Source organism: Xiphophorus hellerii, chromosome 14 (assembly GCF_003331165.1).
Source record: "Xiphophorus hellerii strain 12219 chromosome 14, Xiphophorus_hellerii-4.1, whole genome shotgun sequence".
Classification (NCBI taxonomy): domain Eukaryota; kingdom Metazoa; phylum Chordata; class Actinopteri; order Cyprinodontiformes; family Poeciliidae; genus Xiphophorus; species Xiphophorus hellerii.
This window is the reverse complement of record NC_045685.1, coordinates 24,422,319-24,448,088: the sequence shown is the minus strand read 5'-3', so window position 1 is coordinate 24,448,088 and position 25,770 is coordinate 24,422,319. Positions and strand designations below refer to the sequence as shown.

Below are 25,770 nucleotides of genomic sequence, written 5' to 3'. Positions count from 1 at the left end.
TAGGATAATTACATACAGATGGATGTTTCCAACCGTTTTAGTTTGATTAATTAGCAGGAAACACGACATTTAGGATTAGAATATTACATCAGAATGATTAATAAAAGTTATTTTAAAATCATAATTTTAGAAATTATGATTTTTAAAATCTTCTTTCATAAGATTCTTTTAATCTTATGAAAGAACCATAATATGTTACATTTTTTTGAATATATATTATGTATGTATAAACTGTATAGACTCTGTTTTACAAACTGTTTAAGTTTATAAAACAGGGTTTGTTGTTATTATATCAGGTTGTAGTTTTGTAGATTGTTGTTCAGTATTAAAGTTAAACACTGAATGACAACATATATGTTAGTGGAACACAAAGATTTGTTGTTTTGACTGGAAAAGATGGAGAATAATTGACTGTCTTGTGAGGAAAGGTTCATGTTGAACATAGGAAGAAGTGAAAACATGAAACTGAAGAGACAGTTGTGAGAAGATGAGAAATCACTTTAATTAAAGCCATTAAAACAATAAAAATATTCCCCCGTTTTGTCTGAAGAGGAAGCGACTGATTAAATTTCAGATATAACGAGACAGAAGTAGAGGAGGCAATTAACAAATTGAAAAAACAATAAATCCCAGGGCCTGATGGACAACCTGGGGAATTTTATAAATGTTTCAAAAACATCACCAACATTAACTAAAGTCTTTAATTATGCACTTAAAAAGGGTGAAATATCAAATTCCTGCTCTGAGACCATAATTTCAGTTATTCATAAGGAAGGAAGGGATATAAGCCAATTAGTTTGTTATGCACAGATCTAAAGCTACTGACCAGTACTTTAGCTGAAAAGATACAGAAACATATTGAAATTCACCCGGACCAGATGGGATTTATCCCAAACCGACATAGTGGAGAACCCTGAATGTTGTAAGACAAGCCAAAGGGATTAGACAAGGGTTAAGGTTAAAGCTATGGGCTTTCATCCACAATTTGTGAAATGTAAAAAAAATATACATAAACCCTAAATTATGTGTTAGGGTTAATGGATGTTGCTCTGACTTCTTCATGCTTGAAAGAGGAGATGATTCTGATCGCTCTGGCAGCAGCAATTACAATGAAGAAGGTTTTTAAAGTTATTAGAGGCAAAAATACTACAGAACACAAGATTTCACTTTTCGCTGATGATATTTTGACTTGTATACCCGGTGATGTCTGTTCCCCTCACTCATGGGGGAATATGGTAAACTTTCGGGTTACCAAATCAACCAGTCCAAATCTGAAGCGATGGCAATACACTTACCTGTAAATTTAACAGTTCGATTCAAATTTAAAATATCCTACCAGGGATTCAGATATTTGGAAATTTTCATAACTCCTCACTACAACTTTTCAAAGCTAATTATGGAAAATGAATGGATGAGATCAAGACAGATTATGTGAGATGGGACATTCTACCTCTCTCACTTGTAGGAAGGATCGAAACCATCAGAATGAAGATTCCTCCGAGACTCCTCTTCCTCTTCCAAACGCTACCTATAAAAATACCCATATCCATATTTAATATACTGAATAAATGGCTCTCAAACTTTACTTGGCGCCCAGGAATTAGATTGAAAATTCTTATGTATCCTAAAGAGATTGTGGGACTAAATATACCAAATGTAATACTACTGGGCTGCCCAAACTAGGTCAATAGTCACATAGATACGCCGAGATGAAGATTTGTAAACCAAAACACATGGCCAACGAATAAAATTCATAATGAAGTTTATCATATTGATAAGGTCAAAGATCAAAAAGATACTAAATCTACCCAACTCTTTATGTAAAGCTATACAAATCAACCATAACTCTGAATTTCTTCCTACGTTTGGATTACATAACTGGATTGAACAAGAATTAATTTTGCTAGATCAAATGTTTGAGAACAAAAGCATAATGTCCTTCCAACAACTTCAACAAAAATATAGTCTTCCAACCCATAACTTGTAAGAATATCCACAAATAAGACATTACTTACATAAACATAAGGAATGGAAAACCTTACAAATGCCTCTAATATGGAAATTTTTTTCTCTCAGTAATGAAAGGAAATATAACTACCAGACTCATATCCAGTATTTACAAAATATTACAAGAAGAAGTCATAGAGACATAAAAGACATTAAGATGAAATGGGAGTTAGAAATGAATGTGATAATCAAAGATGAGGACTGGGAGGAGATGTTTCAAGAGGGTCATAAAATATCAAATAGCCCAACATTAAGAGAATTTGAATGGAAAATCAAAGTGAGATTCTTCAGGACTCCAGTTCTCACATCTAGATTCAGATAAATGAACCTAGATTGATTGATTGGAGATTTCACCCATACATTCTGGGGCTATGATGATCCTATTGGAATACAACAAACACAACAACAGCTAACAGTAATCATGAAACTAAAAGTATAACTACGACAAAGGATAAACACACAAGGACTCCAAAAGTTGAAGTCTAAAACTAAAAATGTTCAAATGCATTGTTCCTTTAAGACGCTGCATATAGCACTTGTAAAAACTCACTCACACATTTGATTTAAAAGGTAGAGCAAACTTTTGGAAATATCTACAGATGAGACATTGTGTTACCTCAAAATTTAAAAAGATGATTTGTTGAACTATATTGGGATGCCTCGTGATCGACACACTACCTCTCAATTTTATAAGCTGTTAAGTTATAATTTGAGTAGTGAATCGTCAAATATTAAACTTTTATGGCAGAGAGATTTGAGAATAGAGTATACAAAAGAAAAATGGTTGAGTGTGCCGTCAGAAAGAGGTAAATATGTGGCAGAGGACAGAAGCAAATTCATACAGTAGAAGGTGCTATAGATATTATAATACGCCTACCAGACTACATAGAATGAAAATAAAGTCAAACAATATGTGTTGGAAATTTAAGAAAGAGGTGGGCACATATTTGCACCGTTTATGGGATAGTTCTCTGGTTTCACCATTTTGGATTAAAATCTTGGGGGCTCTGAGTGGCTTGGCTCAGAGACCCCTCAGACTCCAGAACTGTGTCTACTAGGAGGCAGATCTCAAATGCCAAACACCCCAAAAGGACTTTTTACAGTTATGGTGGACGGTCTGGTGACAGCCTACAGGATCATCTTAAGACATTGGAAGACCACAAAGTTTCCCGAGCTAAATGAGTGGATTAAATCAATGACGGACACAGCTTCCCATAAAGCCATGCTCAACGACATGGAAAGGAACAGGGACATGGACCTCTAGGAGCATTCAATCAAACACAGAGGCTACATACAATCAAAACACTTTATAAATCACAAAAGGATTATCGGTTATCAGTCTTTATAATGAGAAAACTATGGATTATTGATTTTTTAAAAACTTATAGTGCACCTTGTGTCTGACATAAAGTTTTTATCTGCACATAATATAATTAATCATAAACTTTAACCAGTGCTTCCTTAATCTGGTTGGTAGGCATAAGGGCGTTACGATCACAAACTGTATTTCTCATATTATATGATGAATAATAGTTTCACCAGGTCGCAGTTGATCATTTTTAAGTATTTAATGTTTACAGCTGCGACGGATTTGCTATTAGAGTCTTTAAGTTTGGTGTGAAAGCTCTTTGAGTTCAGCACTCCTTAACCAGTCTGCATCTCTTTAGTATATATCCAATTTTACTCAACCTGTATCATCAGTAAAACGTGAAGGTGTTTCGTACCATTTCCATTAGCTGAGGAAAATTCTCATAATTAACAGAAATAAAAGGCTTGGAAACTCCAGTTAGTGTGTAATTATTCACAGTGAGTGATTAACTCACTGAAATAAATGAACGTTTCGTCCATGTTCTAAAATATTTAATATAACTTTATGTTGAGAGGAGGCTCAAAGCGGAAAATTCAAAGGGGAACTAAAAATCGTTTACAGTTTCTTCAGTGCAGCCAAAGTGAAACACACGGGAAGCTACGGAGCTCACGAGGTAGCATTAGCTCCTCTTAGAAGACGGTTTGAAAACAGGTTTGGTGTTTTCGGTAAATATTTCCGTGTTTTCAGTGAAAATGTCTTCAGTTCCGCCTCAGAGAGAGTTTATCAACGAGCAGGTAACTCCTGCTGGAGAAACATTCACAGAGTGGAAAGAAATCAACGTTAAGATGGAGGAAGAGATGGAGGATCAGCGCAGACTGATGGATTTTACCCGGATACCGAGGATCATCTTACACCGGATAGGTACGAAACACCTTCATGTTTTACTGACTAATCAGGTTTAAGAAAGACGAAGCTGAAGTTGGTTTCCAATTCAAGCTTCCGATTCGGGAAATGGCTAAAGGGCGATTCCACCTATTTTTTTCCTGCCGCATCTTTAATCGACTCTAGTTTAAAAACTACAACACCCAGACTCTTCAAACCTGGACTGGAGTATTCTGCTCTAATAGCAGAATATTTAAACCCAGGGGCGATTCTAGGATCTGACCTTTAGGGGTCCTTAGCCCCCAGCATTGCTAAGGAACTGCACGACAGGTTAGGCATGTGAAGAGAACTCCATATCTTTTTACAATAGTTCTCCCTCTCTTCACTTCTATTGGTCCAAAGTAATCAGCACCAACATAAATAAATGGTGGAAGATCAGTTGAGATTCTGTCAATAGGAAGATCTGACATTTTTTGCTCACCTGGCTTTTGTCGTTGTCTTTGACACACCATACAGTCTCTGATGATCTTTCTGGCTGCTGAATTAGCATGAGGGATCCAGTACTGTAGGGTAGAAAGCATGTGGTTTCTTCCTCTGTGTCCAACCTTTTCATGGATATGTTGAAGAATGAGCTTTGAAACATGGCTTCCTTTAGGCAATATTGCAGGATGTTTTGTTTCTTCAGGTAAGGCTGCTTTGCTCAGTCTGCCTCCCACTCTCAACACACCATCATTAACAACAGGATCAAGCTTGAACAGATGACTTGACTTCTTCACTGCACCAGAGCTCAGGGCAGCCATTTCATTGCCATAATGTTTTCTCTGCACAACTCTCACTATGGCTTCCTCTGCCTTGGACAGATCATCAGTAGTGAGCTGAACATCTGTTTTATTGTCTTGTTTATCACACATTTGATTTCCACAGTGTGCAGTTAGCAACTTCTTTGTTTGTAGCATTTCTTTTAGTTTCAGGAGCCATGCTACACATCTTTTTAGCTTTGTCCAACTGGAAAAGTACATTAGCAGCTTGGTGGTGGGACACACTTCTTCCAGCACAGCTGCACATGTCAGGACTTGATCTTTAACCTCTGGATCAGCTTCCAAATGGACAGGTAATTCTTTAATCACTGCTGGCCATTGGATCTCAGGTTTTGTGAGGAATTCTGGCCCACTGATCCAGGTGGAAGGCTTTAAAAAAGAGCCAACCTTCATGCCTCGAGAGGGTGCATCAGCTGGATTCAACTTTGAGCTGATGTATCTCCACTGAGTAACCTTTGCAAGATCACGAATGATGGACACTCTATTAGCTACATAAGTCGTGTCGTTGTGTTTGCAATGTACTGCAGGACGGTTGTGCTGTCAGACCAGAAGACTGATTCACTCAGATTGAGTCCAAGTTGAACTAACAGCATTTTGTCAAGACGCACAGCTAAAACTGCAGCAGCAAGTTCAAGTCGTGGTATAGTGATTTGTTTTAATGTGCTTGTTTACAATGCTAAAGGTGAAAACATCCTGGTCAACATCCCATTGCACCCCCAGGGCTCTTTCAGTGGGAAGCTGGTCCTGGCTTAGATCTAGCATCCTTACACCTGTTGCTCTGTTTTCCTCAGGGATCTGCGAGAGGACAGAGCGCTCACTACACACCCATTTATTGAGCCTAAATCCCCCCTTGGCACACACCTCAGTGAGCTGTTGATAAAGAGAAATGGCCTGCTCAACTGTCTGTACAGACCTGAGACAGTCATCTACATAGAAGCTGCGTCTGATTATATTAATAACCTCTTCTGGGTGCAGATGTTGGTTGTCATCAGCAGTCTTTAAAAGTGCATATGTGGCACAACTAGGGGAAGAGACTGCACCAAAAATATGGACCAACATTCTATGCTCAACAAGCTCTTTTGTGATGTCACCGTGGGGCCACCAGAGAAAACGTAAATAATTTACATGTTCCTGAGCAACTCTGACTTGGTGGAACATCCCTTTAATGTCTGTCATAAGGGCTATTGGACCTTGCCGAAAACGAATGAGCACACCTAATAAGGTGCTAGTCAAATCTGGTCCCTGTAACAGCTCTTTATTCAGTGATGTTCCAGCAAACATTGCAGCACAATCATAAACAACCCGCAGTGTTTTCTTACGGGGGTGGTAGACCCCATGATGAGGTACGTACCACACCTTTCCTTCCTCATGTTCCATTTGATCTTGTGGTACGATTTCTGAATGCCCTTCCACACTAACATTATGCATAAATTCTTTGTACTCTTCAAAGAATAACTTATCCTTCTGAAATCATTTTAACAGACATTGCGCCCTCTGCTGGGCCACCTGTTTGTTGTTGGGCATTTTTACTTCAGGATTACGAAAGTGTAACTTCAGGTAATAATGACCATCTTTAAGCACCGCTGACTCTGACATGATATCCATGAACTGTTTGTCTTCTACAGACATTTCAGTTCACTCATTGCACTTGTGCTCTATAAAATCCTGATAATACTGACTGACCAGCATTTCTTCCAAACTGCTTATAGAGATACGGTTCACCTGAATAGAACTAGCAACATGTCCATTTCCTTCACTACCCTGATTGAGTGGACCATTAACAACCCAACCAAGGCGTGTTAGCACAGCATAAGGCCCACTACCTTCACTGTTAACTATTTTCCAAGGTTCCAATGCTTTGGGAGAATTTACACCAATGAGCAGCCCAATGCCAGCATCTATTGGTGTCAACTCAACAACTTTTAGATAAGACCATTTTCTTAAGTCTTCTTCTTTAGGGATGTTTTCTTTAGTGACAGGAATGGACTGTTGAATATAAACATCAGGCAACTTCAAGTACTCATTTTCTTTTAAAGCAGCTACTTCCAAACCAGATAATCTATGGCTACTTACAGGTTTTTCCTGACCCATGGTTTTTAGCATGATTTCCACTTTCTTTCCAGGTGCATTTAACTGCATCATCAAAGCCTCTGTACAAAATGTTGCAGAGCTGCCTGGATCTAGAAAGGCATAAGTCTCCACAATCTTTGTCCCCTTTTCCAACTTTACTTTTACTGGGACTGACAGAACCACTCATTAGACCCGGCCGCAGTGTAGCTACCAACATTCAAAGATTCAAGAGCATTTGAGATTGGTGACTCTTTACCCTCAGCCTTAACTGCTTGGTACTGCTGCTCTGTTGGTTCAATATGCAGAACAGTATAGTGACTTTTATTACAGGTGAGGCATGTTAGACGTTGTGGACAGTTCTTACTCGTATGTCCCTTCTGTAAGCAACCGAAGCATAAACCTTTACTTTTAAGGAATGTCACCTTTTCTGTGTTGGCTTTCTGCTTGAATGAGTCGCATTTTTCCATGCAATGATTTCTATCACAAAATAAGCACCGAGCTTGAACCAGCTTTGTAACCTCATGGTTAAACTGGACCTGTTTGTCATTGTTCTGTTTAGAAACTACAGCAACAGAAGTGGCGAAACTGCTGCTTTTAGTTTTAAAAGGAACCTTTGATGGTTTTAAAGCCATCTTTTGTTTTGTCATTTGACCTTCTCCATAAACAGGATCTAATGCAGCTTTTGTTTGTTTTTCCAGAAAATCAAGAAGATCTTTAAACCTTGCTCTACGATCATACTTTTCTGCTATGTCAACCACAGTTAGTCGCCATGTATCACGAAGTCTAAAAGGCAACTTTGAAACAAGAATTCTCATATTGGTTGAGTTTTCAAGCTCTTCAATAAACCCAGTTTCATCCATTGTGTTGAAACAACTTCTTAAAAAGAATGTATAAGCTCTTAAAGCTGCAGCATCATCAGACTTTAAAACTGACCTATTCAGAGCTTTGTCTATAAATGCAGATGTTATTTTTGCTCTGTTACCAAAGTTCCACCCAAGCTGTCTTTTTGCTTCCGGATAAGCAGTTTGTGGACTCATGTGCATACAACTTCTCACTAAAGCTCTAGGGTGACCTGTGGTAAACTGCTCTAAGTAATAAAGCCTGTCCTGCATGTTATCTGTTGTAGTTTCTATTCCTTGCTCAAATGCCTTAAGAAAGGACCTAAAATGCAAAGGATCTCCACTAAAAACAGGGATTTCTACAGATGGCAGGAGTGACAGTCTTTGTTGTTTTACAAGCATCTCAGTGATTTCATTCTGCTTCATCATAATCTCTGTTAATGCACTACTATGAACATCAACCTGAGAAGATATTCGTCTTGGGCTTTCCCCTTCTGGTTTCACTTTTAATGTTTCATTAATAGGTGTATCTTGGGGCATTGGCAAAGGTGCAAGAGTAGACAATCGTTTCTGTGTTCTTGGAGCCTTTTGAGCTGTAGCAGCGGGTATGAACTCAGTAGATATCGCAGAAACTGATTTATGACACCAGAGCTGGAAACATGACTTTTCTGATCTTGCATAGAGTTGTAGATTTTCATCTTTGCATCCGCCTTCACCAGCTTGGTTCTCAAAACCAATGCTTCTTTTCTTGTTTTTAACTGAAGCTCTTCCAGCTCAAGCGCATGTTTTTCTTGCAGCGCAACCACCTCCGCTTTCAGAGCGGCTCTTTCCACCTCGGCTTCCATCAGCGCCATTGAAGCCGCACGGGAACTTTTACTCTGCGAACTAGAAGCTTTACTCACTATACTGGGCGCAGTGCTGACTGGTTTAGCTGGGAACCCAGATAGCCTTTCAGAGTCTTTGCCGATCGTTTGTTGCGCAGTCTGTGAGAAGAAGAAGAAGAATTACTTTATTCATCCCAGCAGGGAAATTATTTTGCAGTTACAGCAAGAATTTTTTATACACAGATTAACACACACACGACAGGAGCTGCATCTGCAGGCAGCCAGCTGAGCCGGCGCCATTTTTGAAGGAGGACATGCGGCAAAGGTCGTCGGGACCGGGAGTCGAACCCGCGACATCCGCGGGTCTAAGGCCTCCAAATGTGGGGCGTGCTAACCCCCTGCGCCACCACAGCACGCGTGAGACGTTGTCATCCGACTCAACGTTGCGGTCATGAGATGCCGCCTTTGATTCAACGTCAAATGCTGAACGTACTTCGCTCTTCTGTGCATCTGGATCGCTGTCCATCCAATTTTCTATGTCATCCAAGAACTCTTTAAAACTGATCAGCTTTGGTTCGTACCAATCGCCGTGATCGGTTTCTTTTTCATCATCGCTAAGCAGTCTTTGAACTGAAGATTGCAAGTCCTTAAACTCCGCTAAATAATTATTAAAAGTTTTCATATGCTCTTCTATGGAGGATTTTGATTCTCCAGCATCAATTAAAGCGTGAATGTCATTTCTTTTTCTTGTCAGCACGCTGAGTTTGGCTCTGCTCCTTTTAATTGCATTAAAGAGTTCTTTTCCTTTTGAAATCCTTCATCTTGCTCATCCATTTTGAACACAAATTTTGTTTCTCCAAATCCAAAAGAAAATTGTCCAAAACAAACTTTTCACTTTGCAGTTCAGTCTCTGCTCTTTCCAGCAAAGCACCACATATATATATTCTGTGCATTTAGTAAAATGTTCTTCAAATGACTGGAAATGCATAGTTTTAAGTAGATTTTATTTTTAATTTCCCCAGGATCAGACCCCACTAGGACTGAGTGACTCCACAGCTGCTTGTGTCTCATTAATGTTAGCAGATGTTAGCAGCTATGATGTGGTCTAGAGATTCTGTTTCAAACTGAGTTTATACACCTCTGGGAAAAAATTTAAGTTTCTCTGATTTTGTTATTTTTAAGTATATGTTTGAGCAAAATGAACATTGTTCTTTTGTTCTATGAATAGCTGACAACATGTCTCTTAATTTTGTTTGTGAATATATGTAAATCAGCAGTTAGATTTAGAAAACCGCACCAACAAATATCTTCTCATGGGTTTTAGACCTGCTGGGGGCTCAGCACCCCTAAAAGTCAGATCCTAGAATTGCCCCTGTCTGACAATATCAATGGGTCAAGATTTAAAAGCACTTTAGGGCTTTGCTTTAGAGATTTTATGTCCATCTTTAATGTGATATGTATCCTGTAGCTACATAGAGAAAGAAGACTTTTTGGAATATTTGTCAGGAAGCCACTAAGTTAAGCTATCGCCATCTTGTTTGCTCACCTGGAGGTCCATAATATCATATTTCGGCTTACATCTAGTTCCATTCTGGTCAGAAAAACCTCATTGGTTGAGTTAATGTTCATTCTTGTAAGATTGCAATTTTAGAATAACCCAAGAAAATTCTGCATCGAGATATTAAAGTGAAGGATTACTTGTTTGATTGACATTTAAAGGCTTTTGTTTTGTCTTTTTGTCCAGATCTCCCACAATGTTGTGTGTGTAAAGAGGAGGAGGTTCTCAATGAAACAGAACCACAGAGGAACCAACTCATCTCTCATGGCTCTGCAGAAGCTGAGAGCCAGAATCAGGAAGGAATCAATTCTGAAGACCCAGGAAAAGAGAGAAAGGAAGAACAGAAACAAAAGGAGAGATATGAGAAAACCAAAGAGCAGAAAGGCAGAACTGACACTTCAAAACAAAAAAAGCACAAGAAAGCTCACGCACGGCAAAAATCTTATTCTTGTAAAATTTGTGATAAAACCTTTTCTCGAAACGATATCTTGCTGAGACACATAAGAATTCACAAATATGAGCGGCCTTTTTCTTGTGGGACTTGTGGAAAAAGTTTCTCTTGGAAAGGCCTTCTAAATGCTCATATGAAAGTTCACACGGGTGAGAAGCCCTTCTCATGTGGGACCTGTGGAAAGAGTTACTCTGATAGTGGGACTTTAACTAAGCACATGAGAATTCACACAGGTGAGAAGCCTTTCTCCTGTGGGACCTGTGGAAAAAGTTTTTCTCAAGCAAATCATTTAAATGTTCACATGAGGATTCACACGGGTGAGAAGCCTTTCTCCTGTGGGACCTGTGGAAAAAGTTACGCTGATAGTGGGACTTTAACTGAGCACATGAGAATTCACACAGGTGAGAAGCCTTTCTCCTGTGGGAATTGTGGAAAAAGTTACGCTCATAGAGGGACTTTAACTAGGCACATGAGAATTCACACAGGTGAGAAGCCTTTCTCCTGTGGGAATTGTGGAAAAAGTTACGCTCATAGAGGGACTTTAACTAGGCACATGAGAATTCACACTGGTGAGAAGCCTTTCTCCTGTGGGACCTGTGGAAAGAGTTTCTCTCGAAAATGTAATTTAAATGTTCACGTGAGAATTCACACTGCTGAGAAGCCTTTCTCCTGTGGGAATTGTGGAAAAAGCTATGCTGATAGAGGGACTTTAACTCAGCACATGAGAATTCACACAGGTGAGAAGCCTTTCTCCTGTGGGACCTGTGGAAAGAGTTTCTCTCGAAAAGGTTATTTAAATGTTCACGTGAGAATTCACACTGCTGAGAAGCCTTTCTCCTGTGGGACCTGTGGAAAGAGTTACAATAATAGAAGTGATGTATCTCATCACATGAGAATTCACACAGGTGAGAAGCCTTTCTCCTGTGGGACCTGTGGAAAACGTTATGCTGATAGTAGGACTTTAACTAAGCACATGAGAATTCACACAGGTGAGAAGCCTTTCTCCTGTGGGAATTGTGGAAAAAGTTACGCTCATAGAGGGACTTTAACTAGGCACATGAGAATTCACACAGGTGAGAGGCCTTTCTCCTGTGGTACCTGTGGAAAAGGTTTCTCTCGAAAATGTAATTTAAATGTTCACATGAGTATTCACACTGGTGAGAAGCCTTTCTCCTGTGGGACCTGTGGAAAGAGTTTCTCTCAAAAAGGTTATTTAAATGTTCACGTGAGAATTCACACTGCTGAGAAGCCTTTCTCCTGTGGGACCTGTGGAAAGAGTTACAATAATAGAAGTGATGTATCTCATCACATGAGAATTCACACAGGTGAGAAGCCTTTCTCCTGTGGGACCTGTGGAAAAAGTTATGCTGATAGTAGGACTTTAACTAAGCACATGAGAATTCACACAGGTGAGAGGCCTTTCTCCTGTGGGACCTGTGGAAAGAGTTACAATAATAGAAGTGATGTATCTCATCACATGAGAATTCACACAGGTGAGAAGCCTTTCTCCTGTGGGACCTGTGGAAAAAGTTATGCTGATAGTAGGACTTTAACTAAGCACATGAGAATTCACACAGGTGAGAGGCCTTTCTCCTGTGGTACCTGTGGAAAAGGTTTCTCTCGAAAATGTAATTTAAATGTTCACATGAGAATTCACACAGGTGAGAAACCTTTCTCCTGTGGGACCTGTGGAAAGAGTTACAGTTATAGACATAATTTAACTCGTCACATAAGGATTCACTCAGACTAGAAGCCTTAGGTAGGAAACACCTCAGATCCGTTTTGGCATCAGATCCAAAAGAAAACCTGGTTTGGAATGATGTAAACAGCAAGTTGAACATATTAAAGTCAACAGATTCTTGCAGGCTGCTAGTGATTCACTGTGATTGTGTCTTTCACTGTCTGACCAAGATAAACCTGAGGTCTACTTTTGCCTAGCAGCTTGTTTTCCTTAATCCAGTTTTTTGTTTTAATTCTCAGTCATATTTGTACTTAAGATCCCCATCAGTATCCCATTAGATACTGAAGTTAAAGAGGGGAACACATTCAGACAGGATTAATTTCTGTGCATTTCAGTTTTCATGGAGTTCTGTACCATGTAGAATAATTGAGTTTAGCTTTTACATTTTTGACATTTCCGTGTATGACTGGATGTAAAATAGCAGTGAAATGTTCTTGTTTTTCCATGATGTTTGTTTGAAAAAAATCTGTTGGAGAAATTGTATACATTTATCAGACATTTGCTTAAACATTGTATATTCTGAATTGCTTTAACTATATTTCTGAGTATGTTGAAGGATGCAGAGACAGCCGGCGCCAGCTTGTTCTAATCAGACGGCTGCTCAGCAGAAGGACATCCTATTCTTCATGTTTATAATAAGATCATTTAAAGCGTAATGGTGCTTATTAGCCTTACACAGTCATACTGTCGTAGTAAATGTTCTAGTTTATCTTATGAAACTGAATTATATGTTTTTGTTTCCTCCTTTTTACCCTGTAGAGCTCAATGTAATACGGACGTCTTTTTCAGTAAAAAGAGAAGTGCGGCAGAATGTGTTTTTAGAATAGGCAGAGATTGTAACTGAAACACATCTCTGTCCGTTCTCACAAGTAAAAAGAATCTAACTCTCTCTTGTCTCTCCTTGTCTATATTTGATGTTCTAGGTGCGTATACCTGAAAAACTCTAAAATAATTTTGATCTGGTCAGATTTTGATTTAGAGCTAACCACAGAGAGGTTTTTATGTTCCCAAATTTTTGTCATTGTTACACTTTGCTATGAGAAGCAAAGTATATTATTAAAAAGGTATGTTAAAATATACACTAGTATTTTGAGCAGAATATGCTTTTTAATAACTGTTGATTTGAATAAATATTGATGGATTATTCAGTGATTGTCATCGTCATTAACTGTTGCCATATTTTTAAATGTCAGCTTCAAGTAAAGCATCTAAAGATCCTTGCAATAACAGTAAAACATGAGTTTTTACACAAATTTAAATTTTTCATTTTTTCAATATCAGAATTTAAGACAGTTTTTAAAAAGGGTCACTTTCATTAAATTCAGCAAAATTAAAAGTTTTTTTTTTATTTATTTATTATTCTAATCTCAAATGTAATGTTTTCATTAGTTATTAATTAATTCTGCATTGTCAGAAACTACATCTTTATGGACGTTTCATGCACCTTTCAGTTACTGTATCCAGAGATAACATTGCAGACGATCTACAATACTGTAATGTGACACAAAAACAAGTCAGAAATATCTTTTGCATTTGAAGGATATTTTTTTTAAAAACCATCAAAAATCCATAAATTAATCAACTTGCCCAATGCTTTCTGTTGTTAAGAGCTTTGGATTAACGATCCTTTTCAGTTTTGTTGTCAAATTGTTGATTTTATGGCTTTAGTTAAAGTGATCTGTCTTATTCTCACATCTTGTCTCTTCAGTGACCTTTCATGTTTTCACTTCTTTTTTAGCAACATGAACCTTTTTTCCACAACAGTTATTCTCTTATCTGCAAATCAAAGTCAAAACAACAAATCTCTGTGTTCCTCTATAATATATGTAGCCATTTACTGTTTAACTTCAAAACTGAATCACAAAATACAAAACTATAATATTAGACTCTGTTTCACAAGCTGAAACGATCACACACAAGAAATTAGAATACCTTCTAATATGGTTCTTTTGTAAGATTAAAAAATTTTTTGTTAGTGTCAGTATGATGTAATATTCTAATCATAAATTAGCTGCAGAAAATCCTCATAATTAACAGAAATAAAAGGTTTGGAAACTCCCGTTTGTGTGTAATTACTCACAGTGAGTGATTAACTCACTGAAATAAAGGAACCTTTCGTTCATGATCTAAAATATTTAATATAACTTTATGTTGAGAGGAGGCTCAAAGCGGAACATTCAAGGTGGAACTAAAAATCGTTTACAGTTTCTTCAGTGCAGCCAAAGTGGAACACACAGAAAGCATTAGCTCCTCTTAAAAGGTAGTTTGAAAACGTGGTTTATTTTAAGGTAAATATTTCCGTGTTTCCAGTGAAAATGTCTTCAGTTCCGCCTCAGAGAGAGTTTATCAACGAGCAGGTAACTCCTGCTGGAGAAACATTCACAGAGTGGAAAGAAATCAACGTTAAGATGGAGGAAGAGATGGAGGATCAGCGCAGACTGATGGATTTTACCCGGATACCGAGGATCATCTTACACCGGATAGGTACGAAACACCTTCATGTTTTACTGATGATACAGGTTGAATAAAGTTGGAGATCCTGTATATTAAAGAGTAACAAACTGGTTAAAGAGCGCTGAACTCAAAGAGCTTTTACACCAAACTGTAATAACGAATCCGCCCCAGCTGTAAATATTAAATGCTTAAAAGTGATAAACTTGAACAGGTGTTATGCCGAGAATTGCATGCCCTGTCGCGGGAGCGCGCATCGCTCTAAACTCTCGCATATTGACGAGAAAACGGACTGAAATATGACCGAAGAGGAAACTTTTAAAGATGTTCGTAACATTATCACGTTTCTTAACCATGTAAGCCGTAAAACGGTGGGTTTTATTTCGCGGATTAATTGAAATAAATACGGTTTTTACAGCTTTATTGAAACATATGAGTCGAACGTTTTTCAGTCAGTGTCTGATGAAAATGTTCTCCGCAGATGGTTTGAAATTCCCCGATTTTTCTTTTAACACCATAATAGCTTAAAGCATTACAAAGCAGAAGCCCGTTATGTAAAACATTTTATATCATCCTTTACTGTCTAGTCTATTAATGTAGGGGGATGCATTTTAATTTCTGAGCCTGACAATATTTGTATCTCCTGTCTATTGTCCTGTTGATATGAAACTTATAGCAGAAGCTCAGAGAACAAGTGTCATTACGTAGAAAAGGTAAAATCCCTCTTAACTCTTTATTTCTTCAAGTTAGCAGGGAATGCATTTTTTGGCATAGCAAATTATTAGCTTATATGCAGGCCTTATATATTTTCCCCAAATATTATTCTATTGATATAAAACGTATACCAGCAGTTCATAGAACAAGTATGGAAAATATGGTTTCATGCTTCTTATATAAAAGTCTTTAATTATTTTTTTGGGTTTGTTTTTGGCAGATTTATAAAAATAAATACAGTTTTGACATGTTTAAACAGGTTTTTATTTGTAAAAATGTTTGAATCACGCATTATTTTTTTTATACTTCACAATTGTAAATCACTTTGTTTTGGTCCTCAAATGTCAATGAATTATATTTTTGTTTGTGGTTGTAAGGTAACAAAATCTGGAAAAGTTTAAGGGGTATGAATACTTTTACAAGCCACTCTAAGAGCAAGTATGCATGTGTGTCTGTTTTAGGATTTCTCACCTTGTCAGCCCCAGTTTTCTAAAATATACGGCATTGTGAGGACTCAGGTCTGTTTCTGAGTTAGGTTTCAGACTAAGGTAAGGTTTAAGCTACAGAGATGTTAATGTTTTTATGCCATTTCTAGTGATTTATGTCACAGATTTCTCTTGTAAATGAGACAATGAGTCTCATAAGATCTTTCCTTTATAAATAAACAATTATACAAATGAATGAAAATTGATTGGAAGTCAATCCTAAAGACATGCTATGTGTGTCAGATTGACAAAGACGTCCTCAGAGAAGGACGAATCAGACTCCATGTGTCCAGACTGAGGACTGAAGACTCTGGTCTGTATCTGTGTGACTTAAAGACAAATGATGGATTTGGGTCTGCAAAATGTCAGGTTAAAGTTCACCTTCAATCTCAGATAGAAAAGAAACAGGGACTTCTCTCGTCAGTTATGTCAACCAAACATAACGTCAAACATCAGGGAACGACTGTGAATCCACAACCAATGGTTTGGGGACGGATTCCCATCTATATATTAGCAGGACTGACAGCAGCATCTGAGCTAAATGAGTGAATTAAATCAATGACGGACACAGCTTCCCATAAAGCCATGCTCAACGACATGGAAAGGAACAGGGACATGGACCTCTAGGAGCATTCAATCAAACACAGAGGCTACATACAATCAAAACACTTTATAAATCACAAAAGGATTATCGGTTATCAGTCTTTATAATGAGAAAACTATGGATTATTGATTTTTTAAAAACTTATAGTGCACCTTGTGTCTGACATAAAGTTTTTGTCTGCACATAATATAATTAATCATAAACTTTAACCAGTGCTTCCTTAATCTGGTTGGTAGGCATAAGGGCGTTACGATCACAAACTGTATTTCTCATATTATATGATGAATAATAGTTTCACCAGGTCACAGTTGATCATTTTTAAGTATTTAATGTTTACAGCTGCGACAGATTTGCTATTAGAGTCTTTAAGTTTGGTGTAAAAGCTCTTTGAGTTCAGCACTCCTTAACCAGTCTGCATCTCTTTAGTATATATCCAATTTTACTCAACCTGTATCATCAGTAAAACGTGAAGGTGTTTTGTACCATTTCCATTAGCTGAGGAAAATTCTCATAATTAACAGAAATAAAAGGCTTGGAAACTCCAGTTAGTGTGTAATTACTCACAGTGAGTGATTAACTCACTGAAACAAATGAACGTTTCGTCCATGTTCTAAAATATTTAATATAACTTTATGTTGAGAGGAGGCTCAAAGCGGAACATTCAAAGCGGAACTAAAAATCGTTTACAGTTTCTTCAGTGCAGCCAAAGTGAAACACACAGAAAGCCACGGAGCTCACGAGGTAGCATTAGCTCCTCTTAGAAGACGGTTTGAAAACAGGTTTGGTGTTTTCGGTAAATATTTCCGTGTTTCCAGTGAAAATGTCTTCAGTTCCGCCTCAGAGAGAGTTTATCAACGAGCAGGTAACTCCTGCTGGAGAAACATTCACAGAGTGGAAAGAAATCAACGTTAAGATGGAGGAAGAGATGGAGGATCAGCGCAGACTGATGGATTTTACCCGGATACCGAGGATCATCTTACACCGGATAGGTACGAAACACCTTCATGTTTTACTGATTAATCAGGTTTAAGAAAGACGAAGCTGAAGTTGGTTTCCAATTCAAGCTTCCGATTCGGGAAATGGCTAAAGGGCGATTCCACCTATTTTTTCCTTCCGCATGTTTAATCGACTCTAGTTTAAAAACTACAACACCCAGACTCTTCAAACCTGGACTGGAGTATTCTGCTCTAATAGCAGAATATTTAAACCCAGGGGCGATTCTAGGATCTGACCTTTAGGGGTCCTTAGCCCCCAGCAGTGCTAAGGACCTGCACGACAGGTTAGGCATGTGAAGAGAACTCCATATCTTTTTACAATAGTTCTCCCTCTCTTCACTTCTACTGGTCCAAAGTAATCAGCACCAACATAAATAAATGGTGGAAGATCAGTTGAGATTCTGTCAATAGGAAGATCTGACATTTTTTGCTCACCTGGCTTTTGTCGTTGTCTTTGACACACCATACAGTCTCTGATGATCTTTCTGGCTGCTGAATTAGCATGAGGGATCCAGTACTGTCGTCGAAGGGTAGAAAGCATGTGGTTTCTTCCTCTGTGTCCAACCTTTTCATGGATATGTTGAAGAATGAGCTTTGAAACATGGCTTCCTTTAGGCAATATTGCAGGATGTTTTGTTTCTTCAGGTAAGGCTGCTTTGCTCAGTCTGCCTCACACTCTCAACACACCATCATTAACAACAGGATCAAGCTTGAACAGATGACTTGACTTCTTCACTGCACCAGAGCTCAGGGCAGCCATTTCATTGCCATAATGTTTTCTCTGCACAACTCTCACTATGGCTTCCTCTGCCTTGGACAGATCATCAGTAGTGAACTGAACATCTGTTTTATTGTCCTGTTTATCACACATTTGATTTCCACAGTGTGCAGTTAGCAACTTCTTTGTTTGTAGCATTTCTTTTAGTTTCAGGAGCCATGCTACACATCTTTTTAGCGTTGTCCAACTGGAAAAGTACATTAGCAGCTTGGTGGTGGGACACACTTCTTCCAGCACAGCTGCACATGTCAGGACTTGATCTTTAACCTCTGGATCAGCTTCCAAATGGACAGGTAATTCTTTAATCACTGCTGGCCATTGGATCTCAGGTTTTGTGAGGAATTCTGGCCCACTGATCCAGGTGGAAGGCTTTAAAAAAGAGCCAACCTTCATGCCTCGAGAGGGTGCATCAGCTGGATTCAACTTTGAGCTGATGTATCTCCACTGAGTAACCTTTGTAAGATCACGAATGATGGACACTCTATTAGCTACATAAGTCGTGTCGTTGTGTTTGCAATGTACTGCAGGACGGTTGTGCTGTCAGACCAGAAGACTGATTCACTCAGATTGAGTCCAAGTTGAACTAACAGCATTTTGTCAAGACGCACAGCTAAAACTGCAGCAGCAAGTTCAAGTCGTGGTATAGTGATTTGTTTTAATGTGCTTGTTTACAATGCTAAAGGTGAAAACATCCTGGTCAACATCCCATTGCACCCCCAGGGCTCTTTCAGTGGGAAGCTGGTCCTGGCTTAGATCTAGCATCCTTACACCTGTTGCTCTGTTTTCCTCAGGGATCTGCGAGAGGACAGAGCACTCACTACACACCCATTTATTGAGCCTAAATCCCCCCCTTGGCACACACCTCAGTGAGCTGTTGATAAAGAGAAATGGCCTGCTCAACTGTCTGTACAGACCTGAGACAGTCATCTACATAGAAGCTGTGTCTGATTGTATTAATAACCTCTTCTGGGTACAGATGTTGGTTGTCATCAGCAGTCTTTAAAAGTGCATGTGGCACAACTAGGGGAAGAGACTGCACCAAAAATATGGACCAACATTCTATGCTCAACAAGCTCTTTTGTGATGTCACCGTGGGGCCACCAGAGAAAACGTAAGTAATTTACATGTTCCTGAGCAACTCTGACTTGGTGGAACATCCCTTTAATGTCTGTCATAAGGGCTATTGGACCTTGCCGAAAACGAATGAGCACACAATAAGGTGCTAGTCAAATCTGGTCCCTGTAACAGCTCTTTGTTCAGTGATGTTCCAGCAAACATTGCAGCACAATCATAAACAATCCGCAGTGTTTTCTTACGGGGGTGGTAGACCCCATGATGAGGTACGTACCACACCTTTCCTTCCTCATGTTCTTGTGGTACGATTTCTGAATGCCCTTCCATACTAACATTATGCATAAATTCTTTGTACTCTTCAAAGAATAACTTATCCTTCTGAAATCATTTTAACAGACATTGCGCCCTCTGCTGGGCCACCTGTTTGTTGTTGGGCATTTTTACTTCAGGATTACGAAAGTGTAACTTCAGGTAATAATGACCATCTTTAAGCACCGCTGACTCTGACATGATATCCATGAACTGTTTGTCTTCTACAGACATTTCAGTTCACTCATTGCACTTGTGCTCTATAAAATCCTGATTATACTGACTGACCAGCATTTCTTCCAAACTGCTTATAGAGATACGGTTCACCTGAATAGAACTAGCAACATGTCCATTTCCTTCACTACCCTGATTGAGTGGACCATTAACAACCCAACCAAGGCGTGTTAGCACAGCATAAGGCCCACTACCTTCACTGTTAACTACTTTCCAAGGTTCCAATGCTTTGGGAGAATTTACACCAATGAGCAGCCCGATGCCAGCATCTATTGGTGTCAACTCAACAACTTTTAGATAAGACCATTTTCTTAAGTCTTCTTCTTTAGGGATGTTTTCTTTAGTGACAGGAATGGACTGTTGAGTATAAACATCAGGCAACTTCAAGTACTCATTTTCTTTTAAAGCAGCTACGTCCAAACCAGATAATCTTTGGCTACTTACAGGTTTTTCCTGACCCATGGTTTTTAGCATGATTTCCACTTTCTTTCCAGGTGCATTTAACTGCATCATCAAAGCCTCTGTACAAAATGTTGCAGAGCTGCCTGGATCTAGAAAGGCATAAGTCTCCACAATCTTTGTCCCCTTTTACAACTTTACTTTTACTGGGACGACTGACAGAACCACTCATTAGACCCGGCCGCAGTGTAGCTACCAACATTCAAAGATTCAAGAGCATTTGAGATTGGTGACTCTTTACCCTCAGCCTTAACTGCTTGGTACTGCTGCTCTGTTGGTTCAATATGCAGAACAGTAGGGTGACTTTTATTACAGGTGAGGCATGTTAGACGTTGTGGACAGTTCTTACTCGTATGTCCCTTCTGTAAGCAACCGAAGCATAAACCTTTACTTTTAAGGAATGTCACCTTTTCTGTGTTGGCTTTCTGCTTGAATGAGTCACATTTTTCCATGCAATGATTTCTATCACAAAATAAGCACCGAGCTTGAACCAGCTTTGTAACCTCATGGTTAAACTGGACCCGTTTGTCATTGTTCTGTTTAGAAACTACAGCAACAGAAGTGGCAAAACTGCTGCTTTTAGTTTTAAAAGGAACCTTTGATGGTTTTAAAGCCATCTTTTGTTTTGTCATTTGACCTTCTCCATAAACAGGATCTAATGCAGCTTTTGTTTGTTTTTCCAGAAAATCAAGATCTTTAAACCTTGCTCTACGATCATACTTTTCTGCTATGTCAACCACAGTTAGTCGCCATGTATCACGAAGTCTAAAAGGCAACTTTGAAACAAGAATTCTCATATTGGTTGAGTTTTCAAGCTCTTCAATAAACCCAGCTTCATCCATTGTGTTGAAACAACTTCTTTAAAAGAATGTATAAGCTCTTAAAGCTGCAGCATCATCAGACTTTAAAACTGACCAATTCAGAGCTTTGCCTATAAATGCAGATGTTATTTTTGCTCTGTTACCAAAGTTCCACCCAAGCTGTCTTTTTGCTTCCGGATAAGCAGTTTGTGGACTCATGTGCATACAACTTCTCACTAAAGCTCTAGGCTGACCTGTGGTAAACAGCTGAGTGAAGCTGACACCCCACCCACGTCAAAAAATTCAGCAAATAGTCTGAGTGGTTAGTGCTCCGTTAGTGCAGGTTTGTGCCGTTAAAATTTTCGTTTGTGCAGCTTTGGTTTTCAAGATATTAAAAGTTATTTTTTAGGTCATCCGAGTTCACCATCCCCCCATGTTGCTCCAAAACAAACCAAACTCGTCTACTTCGTTAGTGCTTCGTTAGTGCAGGTTTGTGCCGTTAAAACGGTCGTTTGTGCAGCTTTGGTTTCTGAAATATTAAAAGTTATATTTTAGGTCTTCCGAGTTCACCATCCCCCCATGTTGCTCCGAAACAAACCAAACTGGGCTACTTCGTTAGTGCTCCGTTTGTGCAGGTTTGTGCAGTTAAAATTTTCGTTTGTGCAGCTTTCGTTTTCGAGATATTAAAAGTTATAATTTTGGCCGATGACGTCACCATCCCCCCATGTTGCGCCAAAACAAACCAAACTCGGCTACTTCGTTAGTGCTCCGTTAGTGCAGGTTTGTGCAGTTAAAATGGACGTTTGTGCAGCTTTGGTTCCTGAAATATTAAAAATTATTTTTTAGGTCTTCCGAGTTCACCATCCCCCCATGTTGCTCCAAAACAAAACAAACTGGGCTACTGCTCATCATGAGATATTACATAATTTTCTTTCATACGCCAACTGACTTCACCTAAACTGATGACTGTGGCCTGCTCTGGACATAACCACAAAGCAAGCGGTTATTAATTTCGTATGTTATTGTGTAAGTTAAATTCTGCAGATTTTCAGCTGTTGTACAATGTGTACCTTCTTTTGTTTTGAACTTCAATAAAGATTTAGAACAAGAAGAAATTTGTCTCATTTCAAGAAATGTTTTTAGATAGTAATGTTTTCTCACCAATGTAACTTTCTCCACAATAATTGAATCCTGTCAATACAGGACATGCGGCCGTGACCATAACGTAATGTGTGTATTTGTATGACTGTTCAACTGTGCTTTGGTTTCGGAGGTGGTTTCAACAATTATATTCACATTGTTAACTTACTTTCTGCTGATTATGCAGCAAAAGGGTAAAAAACGACAACAACAAAAATCCATAGCTAACATGCTAGTTGCTTGAGCAAATAAAGTTTTTGCAGAGTAAAACCGGAAGTGCATGGCAGCGTCATTGGTTCAACAAAGTTCATCCAAGTAATGTAGTTAATATTTAGTAAATATATTTTATATTAAAAAAATATATAAAAACAGTATATAAAAAAAATTGCTTAAATAGTAGAAATGAGAAACTGGGAAAGCCAACTTAACTTTTTTTAATTCAAGACTATTGTAATTGTGCAGCCTCTGCTAGAATGTCAATGTTTTGTGGCTTCTTCAAAATTATGTAGACCAGAATTATTATTTTGAGCAATGCTAATCAAAGTCTTTTTATTTTTTAACTAGATGCCTCGACAGCCAGCAGTGGACAGAGAGTCTCTTTTCGCAGTTCTCTGCAAGTCAAAAGAGGCTATCCTAGAAAACGGCAATATAGCCACTCCAGCTGCCGCTGTCTGGACAGAGCTAAGTCAGCAGTTGGGAAATAAAATGTCTGCAAAAGCTCTGTACACATTTGTAAAGCTAAACAGACAAAACATATGGTCAAGCTTGGAAATAAATGATCAAGAAAGTGATCCTGAAAGCCCCGTGGACACAGAGTTTGACTCAGGCACAACTTCTTCTGGACAATTTACAGATTTTCAGCTTGAAGTTCCATTTGAAGAATGGATTAAATTTATACCAGAAAGAGTTGAATACAATGACAAGTTTTCATCATCTGGCAAAAGGGAATACACAATTTTAAAACCTGGCACTTGGAGTCACATAATTAATGATCTGGTTTGGAAAAAGTTGAAAAGCACATGTACATTTGTATTGCAAAGAGCAAAAGTTTATCCAACTGTCACTAGTAAGTACATTGATATCAAAGGCTTCTGTAAAGAGTGTCAAGGCCATGTTAAAACGACATGTGACAGAGAGCCAACAGCCCAATGGTGCTCCAGTGCTCTATCCAAGGTGCCGACATCTCCCTGCACACTGCCCAGTCCAAAAGATTCATGTCAGGAACCCTTCATGCACAGGTTTCAAAAGAGTTGTGTGAGGGTAGGATGGAACCAGCTGTATGTGGTCAGCAAAGGCATCAGAGTTGATGGATATTGGAGATCCGGAGCCAAGTCACCTTCCAAACCTGGCAACCTTACGAAAAGCCAAGCAGGAGAGAAAAGATTTGAAATTATGTATTGACAGGATTCAATTATTGTGGAGAGAGTTATATTGGTGAGAAAACATTACTATCTAAAAACATTTCTTGAAATGAGACAAATTTTTTCTTGTTCTAAATCTTTATTGAAGTTCAAAACAAAAGAAGGTACACATTTTACAACAGCAGAATTTAACTTACACAATAACATACAAAATTAATAACCGCTTGCTTTGTGGTTATGTCCAGAGCAGGCCACAGTCATCAATTTAGGTGAAGTCAGTTGGCGTATGAAAGAAAATTATGTAATATCTCATGATGAGCAGTAGCCCAGTTTGTTTTGTTTTGGAGCAACATGGGGGGATGGTGAACTCAGAAGACCTAAAAAATAATTTTTAATATTTCAGAAACCAAAGCTGCACAAACGTCCATTTTAACTGCACAAACCTGCACTAACGGAGCACTAACGAAGTAGCCGAGTTTGGTTTGTTTTGGCGCAACATGGGGGGATGGTGACGTCATCGGCCAAAATTATAACTTTTAATATTTCAGAAACCAAAGCTGCACAAACGACCGTTCTAACTGCACAAACCTGCACTAACGAAGTAGCCCAGTTTGGTTTGTTTTGGAGCAACATGGGGGGATGGTGAACTCTGGATGACCTAAAATATAATTTTTAATATCTCGAAAACCAAAGCTGCACAAACGAAAATTTTAACGGCACAAACCTGCACTAACGGAGCACTAACCACTCAGACTATTTGCTGAATTTTTTGACGTGGATGGGGTGTCAGCTTCACTGCTCTAAGTAATAAAGCCTGTCCTGCATGTTATCTGTTGTAGTTTCTATTCCTTGCTCAAATGCCTTAAGAAAGGACCTAAAATGCAAAGGATCTCCACTAAAAACAGGGATTTCTACAGATGGCAGGAGTGACAGTCTTTGTTGTTTTACAAGCATCTCAGTGATTTCATTCTGCTTCATCATAATCTCTGTTAATGCACTACTATGAACATCAACCTGAGAAGATATTCGTCTTGGGCTTTCCCCGTCTGGTTTCACTTTTAATGTTTCATTAATAGGTGTATCTTGGGGCATTGGCAAAGGTGCAAGAGTAGACAATCGTTTCTGTGTTCTTGAAGCCTTTTGAGCTGTAGCAGCGGGTATGAACTCAGTAGATATCGCAGAAACTGATGTATCCTGATTTATGACACCAGAGCTGGAAACATGACTTTTCTGATCTTGCATAGAGTTGTAGATTTTCATCTTTGCATCCGCCTTCACCAGTTTGGTTCTCAAAACCAATGCTTCTTTTCTTGTTTTTAACTGAAGTTCTTCCAGCTCAAGCGCATGTTTTTCTTGCAGCGCAACCACCTCCGCTTTCAGAGCGGCTCTTTCCACCTCGGCTTCCATCAGCGCCATTGAAGCTGCACAGGAACTCTTACTCTGCGAACTAGACGCTTTACTCACTATACTGGGCGCAGTGCTGACTGGTTTAGCTGGGAACCCAGATAGCCTTTCAGAGTCTTTGCCGATCGTTTGTTGCGCAGTCTGTGAGAAGAAGAAGAAGAATTACTTTATTCATCCCAGCAGGGAAATTATTTCGCAGTTACAGCAAGAATTTTTTATACACAGATTAACACACACGACAGGAGCTGCATCTGCAGGCAGCCAGCTGAGCCGGCGCCATTTTTGAAGGAGGACATGCGGCAAAGGTCGTCGGGACCGGGAGTCGAACCCGCGACATCCGCGGGTCCAAGGCCTCCAAATGTGGGGCGTGCTAACCCCCTGCGCCACCACAGCACGCGTGAGACGCTGTCATCCGACTCAACGTTGCGGTCATGAGATGCCGCCTTTGATTCAACGTCAAATG

At 39.0% G+C, this 25,770-nt stretch overlaps 3 protein-coding genes across 11 annotated transcripts in view; 2 read left to right on the top strand and 1 right to left on the bottom strand.

Moving 5' to 3' along the window:
- Positions 1 to 25,770, bottom strand: part of LOC116733103 (immunoglobulin superfamily member 3-like) — a 919,724-nt gene that overhangs the window by 300,877 nt on the left and 593,077 nt on the right. The gene's annotated exons all lie outside the window — the stretch shown is intronic.
- LOC116733131 (butyrophilin-like protein 8) overlaps positions 1 to 25,770 on the top strand; it is a 766,651-nt gene that overhangs the window by 311,848 nt on the left and 429,033 nt on the right. The window lies entirely within an intron of this gene.
- On the top strand, positions 10,764 to 12,933 carry LOC116733112 (gastrula zinc finger protein XlCGF57.1-like). Its single transcript, XM_032583842.1, has 2 exons — positions 10,764 to 11,747; positions 11,832 to 12,933. The coding sequence occupies exons 1-2, from the start codon at positions 10,892 to 10,894 to the stop codon at positions 12,506 to 12,508; spliced, it is 1,533 nt and encodes a 510-aa protein (XP_032439733.1). The 5' UTR covers positions 10,764 to 10,891; the 3' UTR covers positions 12,509 to 12,933.